The sequence below is a fragment of the Corvus cornix genome, chromosome 4A, assembly GCF_000738735.6.
Source record: "Corvus cornix cornix isolate S_Up_H32 chromosome 4A, ASM73873v5, whole genome shotgun sequence".
NCBI classification, from domain to species: domain Eukaryota; kingdom Metazoa; phylum Chordata; class Aves; order Passeriformes; family Corvidae; genus Corvus; species Corvus cornix.
The window spans coordinates 10,399,962-10,407,369 of record NC_047058.1 but is presented as its reverse complement, the minus strand read 5'-3'; the positions used below and the strand labels follow the sequence as shown (position 1 = coordinate 10,407,369).

The 7,408-nt window shown below is 45.4% G+C and overlaps 1 protein-coding gene across 4 annotated transcripts in view; it reads right to left on the bottom strand.

Annotated features, from left to right (window-relative positions):
- Positions 1-4,562: 4,562 nt before the first annotated feature.
- Positions 4,563-7,408, bottom strand: part of GRIA3 (glutamate ionotropic receptor AMPA type subunit 3) — a 149,629-nt gene continuing 146,783 nt past the window's right edge. For all 4 annotated transcript variants that reach the window (XR_005604668.1, XM_039571837.1, XM_039571836.1 and 1 more), the window contains one exon: positions 4,563-6,994. Coding sequence is in view for 1 of the 4 variants with exons in the window: in XM_039571837.1 (XP_039427771.1) it covers positions 6,982-6,994 (13 nt within the window). In the remaining 3 variants the exon portion in view is untranslated. The remainder of the gene's footprint in view (positions 6,995-7,408) is intronic.

The window sequence follows — 7,408 nt, the reverse complement described above, 5'->3', positions numbered from 1 at the left end:
GGGCTCCAGCCCTCTGAGTTTCTTTGCGGCCTCCTCTGGACTCACTCCAGCAGGTCCATGCCCTAATGTTGTGGCTCCCAAAGCTGGACACTGCTCCAGGTGGGATCTCAGAAAAGCAGAGCACAGAGAGCACAATAATCTGCCTTGATCTGCTGGCCATGCTTCTTGTGATGCTGCCCAGAATATATTTGCTTTTCTGGGCTGTAAGTGAACATAAGTTATTCCACAGTTATCCCCTTTCCCCCCCTGCCCTTCATACCCCCCTCTGTCCCTGCAGCAGGCGCCAAGCCCTTGTCCCCCCTCCCTGCTCTTGTGGCCCTGCCCCCAAACCTGCCCACATCAACTGGCCCAGGGCCCAGGCACTGCTCTCCCACACTCTGCTCTGCTTCTGTATTCCTTTAATCAATTTGTGGTGTTACATCCCTTCCCTACTTGTTACAGCATATCAAGCATCTGCCACATGCTCATTAATTGGTCAATTACTTTATTTATATGCTAAATATTATCTAAAGCACCAGTCATTACCAGCATCATGGCTTCGGTTTGTGTTGTGCATTTTTTACAGGCTTTAAGTGCCTTACCCTCTCCTTGCCATCAAGGCTGGAGTGCTTGCCTGCACCCCTGCAAATTCTTTGCGGTCCAGTCACCAGCTCAGTCCCATTCCTGAGCCCTGTGCAGGTCCCCACTCTGAGAGGGCAGGTCAGTAATCACTGCCAAGTTTCCCAGCCCTTCCTCAGAGCCATTTCTCTTTGGATTTATCTTGTTTTCTACTGCTGCCTTGTTTTCTACCTCCCTGCCTGAAATTAGAACGAAGTAAGAAAAAACCTGAAACCACAAAATAGACAATGGGAGGATCCCTCATGACTGTCTGCTGGGGCAGGCCAGGTGCCACCACACATCCTGGTTTTGATCCTCATACGCAAACCAGCTCTGAGTTCACCCTGAGGTGTCAGCGCTGCCTTTTTGCTTGGAGGTGCCAGCAGCCCCTTGACCAGCAGGAAATGATGCACTGCTGGAAAGGCTCTGCTCTGCCTTGGCTCTGCTCTCCTCTGCCCTGCGCTCTGCCACTTCCCAGAGCACCTTCCCTGTTCCTACTGCTGCTCCTGCTCATCTGATTGCAAGTTGCTGCAGAGTAGGATCTTGTCCTCGTGCTCTGCTGTAAGATGTCTGGTCATCCTAAAAATGCCACGATGGCATAAATAATTTAGGGCTATAACACTTCAGTGATAGAAACAGCAGTAAATAAATATATGTGCACCAAGGTTTCATTATCCTGCCCTTGGTGTCAGCCCGTGGAGGCATCGCCATCCAGCACATCAGTCAGCCATGCCATGGTGTCCAGCAAAACCAGCACTGCAGGTGCTTCCAGTGAGCTTTACCAGCTGCACTGGGGAAGGGCAGAAGTTGTTCTGCTACGCTGGCTGTAAGGTGTGTATGGCAGCTCCCGTGCTCAGACTCCTCTCTGGATACTGTGTGGTTTCTGGCTGCTCCTTGCCTGGCAGGGCAGCTGCTGCCAGTGCCTGTGCCTGTCCCCAGGGGAAGCTGGAAACCATTTTTGTTGATGCCGTTGCAGTGATGGTGCCATATTACAAACAGTCTCAGTAGTTTCTCTGTTGTTAACTGATGAAAAAAAGACAAGAAAGCCCAAGCACAGAGTCAGAGCAGGACTGGGATGTTGATGGGCAGATTTTGGCTAAACCTGCCTCCCACAGGGCACACATAAGAGGGGTGTCCCATCGTGGTGTGGGGGCTCCAGCCTGGGGCTCCTGGACGGGGAGAGATGCAGCAGTGGGTGCCGTGGCCCCGTTGGTGCTGTCCCATGGTGTAATGCCAGCCTGGGCCCTTCCTGCAGCCCCAGTGCTGCGGGGGCACCGAGCACGGCTCAGCAGCGCGTTGGGCTGTGGGTGCTGCTGCTCCTGGGGACCCTGTCCTCCCTGATACCAGTTTCAGATGTATTATATTCTCAGTAAATACTACTATGAAATTTATAATATCCATGCAAGTATTATCTCTGTACTTAAATCCTTTAGGTTAATTGAATAGAGCTATCATTATCCAGATCTTGTTTATGTATTGCTGCCTGCAAAATAGAGCCAATTTTCCAGACTGAAATGATGAATATGGGCACCAAAGACATTTTTTGATTTAATTTTAATATCCGTGACATATTATTATTTTAATAACCATAAAGAATAATTATTTAAAAAAAAATATTGCAGTGCTTTGCACAAAACCTCAGAAGGAAAAACTATGCCACAATAATACAGTAATTATTTTATTTTGTTGTCAGGTGTGGTGTGACATGGGGAGGAGCTGCTGTTGGTTTGGGGTTTTAGGCCTGAACTTGAACACTGTTGTTGTCCTTTTGCTCCCACTGATGGCTCTTGGAATTTGATGCATTACTCCGAATTTTTCCTTATATTATTCCCCACCTGCAGAAGTATAGAGACAAGGTCATGCTGGGATGTGTTAGAGCTCAGCACTCCAGGGGTGTTGTGCAGCCCTGCTGCCATTGCTGCAGTCTGTGTAGCAAAATCCAGGTTTTGGCCCAAAGTGCACTTGTGGCCCAGGGAGGCTCCGGATTCCGGACAGCCCCAGACAGGCCTGGGATGACCAGGTCCTCTCCTGCCTCTCATCCCTGTGGCCACAGACCTATGTGAGGCCATCCCCCACCACATGCCAGCTGGCCAGGCTCTCCCAGCTCATTGGGGGCAGCTGTGTCCCTTCACCACAGCCCTAATTGCCCTGTTTCACCTGACACATATTTATTAGAAAAACGTAACACCCATTGTGCAGGATCTGGTGCCTGGTGAGCCCCAGTGGGGCAGCACTGCAGTGACTGCTCACTCGGGGCAGGGTTGGCATCAGTCTGGTGCTGGCCTTTTGCTGGGGCTCAGGGGGCACACTGAGCCCTGCTTGCAGACACATTTTGGCAGGTCTAGGGGAAGGGGGCATAACTCACCCCGTGGCTGGTGCAGGTCTGCGTGTGGCTGTCAGGCAGAAGGGAGTGGTTCAAGACTGCTCTCTAGAAAAATGCAGCCCACCCACGTTGGCCTGGATGTTGAGCATGAAATGAAAGCTGAAGGACAGAACAGTATCTTTTTCCATGCCTCCCTGCATTCATTGTGTGGGAACTGTACACATAAATAGGCTCATTTCAGCAAGGCCTCCTTGTGCCCTGTGGGAAGGGTGGTCTCACATGGAGCCCAGTGTACTCAGCACAGCACCCTGCTTACACCTAGGACAACCTGAAATCTTCATCCTTGTAAGGTGGTTTAGGGTCAAATAATTGTTGTTTACTGCTCTGATTTAGTCCTTGCTTATTCCTGAGCTTATTTGCAGTTGCTGAAGCCTCGGCTGAAGACACAGGGTGGGCTCAGCACATGTCCCCCACTGCACCCATGTACAATGAGCACCAGTGGCAACTCCATAGGGATTAGGACAGGGCCCAATGGTAGGGACCCCACTGCCAGGCACCAGATGCTGAGCTGGAAAAGGTACCAGTGACTGCCAGTACACTTTTCCTGTTTCCCCTGCAGCCAGAGGCAGTGCCACAGGGACACTCCAGGCAGCTCCAGTTTTGCAGGGTGTGTTTTGCCCAGCAGATACCAAACCACTCAGGTCCATGCCCACCTGCTCTGCAGCAGCACTACTGCCCAAGACCTTCACTGGGGGATTTTTTTTTTGATTTTTCAGAGGCCGATTTTTTCATCCCCAGTCATCCAAGAGAAGCCTGGTGCTGTTCCAGCTCAGCTTCAGCAGGCCCTGGGTGCTTACAGCAGTGTAACCTTCAGTAGTCCTTGGAAGGAGCACAGGGAGCTGGTTCCTGATGGGGACCATGAGGGTGGTGTGGCCAGGGGTACCCCCAGAGAGGCTGCCCCTGCTGGGGTGTGGTTTGAGTGCACACCAGCTGTTTAATACCAGGATTACTTCCTAAGGTTCATAGTTTGTGGTGACTTGGAAAAACTACACTGTGGGTGAAGTAAACTCAATAAATTAGAGTTGGGATTAGCTGCAATGTTGGGTGAAGGGCTTTTTCCTTAAAGAAGCATTGCTGAAAAGTTGGGAATTGCAGGAAAATACATCTGTTTAGTGAACATTTAAGGAATTTATCTACCCACGCTGCTGCCCGCTGCAGGGGCAGGGCAGAGCATCTCTCACCCTGGCTGGACCCTTGAGGCTTCTCCCCTGCTCGTTCCCTGCTCCCAGGGAGCTCCTTGCACCTTGCAGGGTCAAACAGCTTCTATCATCAAGAAAATAAAAAATTAGCTGGTTTGCAGGTTACCAAACCAGAAAGACCCATTTCCCAGCAGCATCCTCAGTTCAGTGTGGGAGCCCCTAAACTGGCCAGGCGGGACAAGGCTTTGAGCAACCTGGTCAAGAGAAAGGTGTTCCTGCCCATGCTGGGGCCGTTGGAACTGGGTGATCTTCAAGGTCCCTTCCAATCTGAACCTTTCCAGGGTTCTGTGGTAAATATCTGAGGAGCATCCCAGACTGGCCAAAGGGAGAGCAGTAGGGAGGGACTCTTTCTCTGCTGAAGAAAAGAGAAGCAAGCTCTTTAATATTTTTTTTTCTTTACAGTTTTATTTACAAAATGTATTAAAACTCTTTGTACAACACCTCATCAAAATGAGGCTCAGTAATTGATGCCCACACATGCAGTTTATGCTTTTACAGCCATTAGTTTGCTTGGCAATTTTTCTGCTCACTCAAGTGCAGTTTCAACGACCAAAATTAGGAACTTAAATTGCAAAAAAAAAAAAAAAAGAGAGAGAGAGAAAAAAAGAAAAAGGTAAGAACCCCCAAAGCCCCTAAAGCAAAACAAATAAAAAAAAATATATACCAAAACAAATCATCATGAGACTACTGCCAAACTTCCAATAGCTTGAAGTTGGTAGCTGGAATTGGTAAGCACTCAACACATTTTAGATTTACATGCAAGTTTAAAAAATATCGAACCGTTTACCAAACTCCCTTCACTGGTGTGAAGCCTCCACTCTTAAAAATTGATCTGATAAACATACATCTTTTATACAGCTTTTAAGAAAAACATTTGTTTTAAATACAACTCATAACTGCACAGCTTTAGCTCGCCCTTGCTGGGGATGTGATCGCGTTCAGAAGTTGAAAAAAAATCACAGTTTCATGAAAAGAAAATGAAAACAATTTTTTTGTCAATCTTGTTAAAAACTTGAACAATAAATTATTCTCCTACGAGCTTTTAAAATGATTTTATATTACATTTTGTTGGAAATACTTATTTTTAACAAGATTTTCTTTTTTTCTTTTTTCTTTTTTTTTTGTTTGGTTTTTTTTTTGTTTTTAAATCCTATTAAAAGTTCAAATCTATCATCAGCAAACTAAACGCCTAAGGGTCAGACTGGTTTAAATGAGTTTCTTTTTCACTGTATGTTACTGATGAAATAAAAGTCTATCATAAACTACGGAAAATACATATTGTCGATTAGAGGTAATTAGTATGCAGACATTCCATTGAACATTTCCCATGGATTGACAATATGTTTAAAGTTTTGTGGGTTTTTTTTTCTTTATCTTTTTTTTTAATTTTTATTTTTCAAGATGAAGTTAAGTAGTATCCAGGCAGAGGTTCAAGGCTGAAATGCTGCTGCTGTCTAAGACGTTGGATGTGAGTAATAGTGAGCCCCTCCTGGAGCAGAGGTGGCTGGAGCGTGGTGTCCTCCTCACAGAGAGGCAGGGACAGGAGCATCCTCTCACCAGGCATGAAAGAAGAGTTGGCAGGAGCTGATATAATATAACACTACTAGCAGGAGTCATGTTAGATCACTTACTATTACTCTGGAACTGCAGCTCTAACTGGAGTTACTATCCTCTTTCCTTACTTCTGTTTTACAAGGACCATTACCGAGAAGCATTAGCTGAGCACAGTGCTAGGTGGGAGAGAACTGCGGAGAAGCAGAAGCAGGCCTGGGAAAACCTAACCTGCCCTTCTCTTGCTTCATTGCTTGATATTAAACCGTGAATTAAAATGCAAATGCACAGCAAGAAAAGAGATATATGGTCTGAACCTAAACAGCAAGTAGCTTTTCCTTTTTTTTTTCTAAATTTTAAAAGCCACCTGATGTCATTTTAATAAAGCACGTATAGGTATGCCTGATGATAGAACAAAAAAAAAGGAATGCAGTATTTTCTGCCTGCACTTTAGCTACCTTGTCAAGAAATTAATTTACTGATCTGGAAGCAAGACATGCAGTTCCACAAATTACTTTCTTTTGGATTAACAGATTCACAGTCATTGACCTTAATTGGTTTGAATGCACAGATTCTTTCCTTCAGGTGTTACACCTTTTGCTGCTATACAGAATTGCTCAAATTAGCTGGAGAGATTAAAGTGGCTCAGAAAAAAAAATCAAGTCACACCACTGTAAGTAAATACTGAAACACCTTGACATCAGCTCATACAAGCAGTGGCAGGCCAGTCCGCATTTGCACGCAGCAGATTTCTGAGGCTTTGTGTCAGGAGGAGTTTCATAATTTGATACGACTGGGGTGGCTGATGAAACCAGCTGTGGTTGCTTTCAGGACACAAGTTCAGTTACTGTGCAGTGGTATCAAAGAATGGCTTTTGTTACACTGATCTTTTTTTACAAGAATTTTTTTTTTTCATGTACCAGTATCTTGTTACCAGTCCTTTCCTTTTCTTTTTCCCTTTCATTTTTTTCATTTTTTTCTTGTATTTTTCTTTTCTTTTCCTCTCTTCTTCTTTTTCTTTTACTTCTTTGAAGCAAAGCAAGAATATTTCGGTGATGGTTTGCATTGTTGTGAGTCTCAGAGTCTTCCATAAGGCACTGAAGGAAAAAATACCAGTTTTTCCTATTAAAAGTACATTGCACCATCATCAATGCGTGTCATGCCTGACACCTCGGAGAGAGTACAACTGGCTCAGGTGGTCTGAATCCATGAAGTAGCCACATTCTCTGCTGCTTTTTATCTTGCATGCTGTCAGGGTGAAGATCTAAAATAAAACCAGAAAGATTTCATCACAGCCTGGCAGTGAGGGGCAGGGGAGCTCAGCCCATGGAGGGGCACAGGCTGTGGGCAAGGGGCTAATCAGGCCTTCTCAGAATCATTTGTCAGCAATTCAGCTCTACTTTTCCTGCTTTGGGAATCATGAATTCTAGTGTAGAAGGTTTGGTTCTATTGTAAATTTTTTTTGAAACTTCCTAAAAGCACTTACCTGACCTGATTATAGTTTACAAAACATAGAGGAAGAGATCAGCAACAAGAGATAAGAATTCTGATTATAGTGATTTTTAAAGCAATTAACAAAATACTTTCATTTGAACTAGCACGATGCTGGCGAGAGGAGTTACTCACTTCAGCATGAAGTGTGTAAAACAGAATGGTACCTTTCTGATCCTGCTTCTGA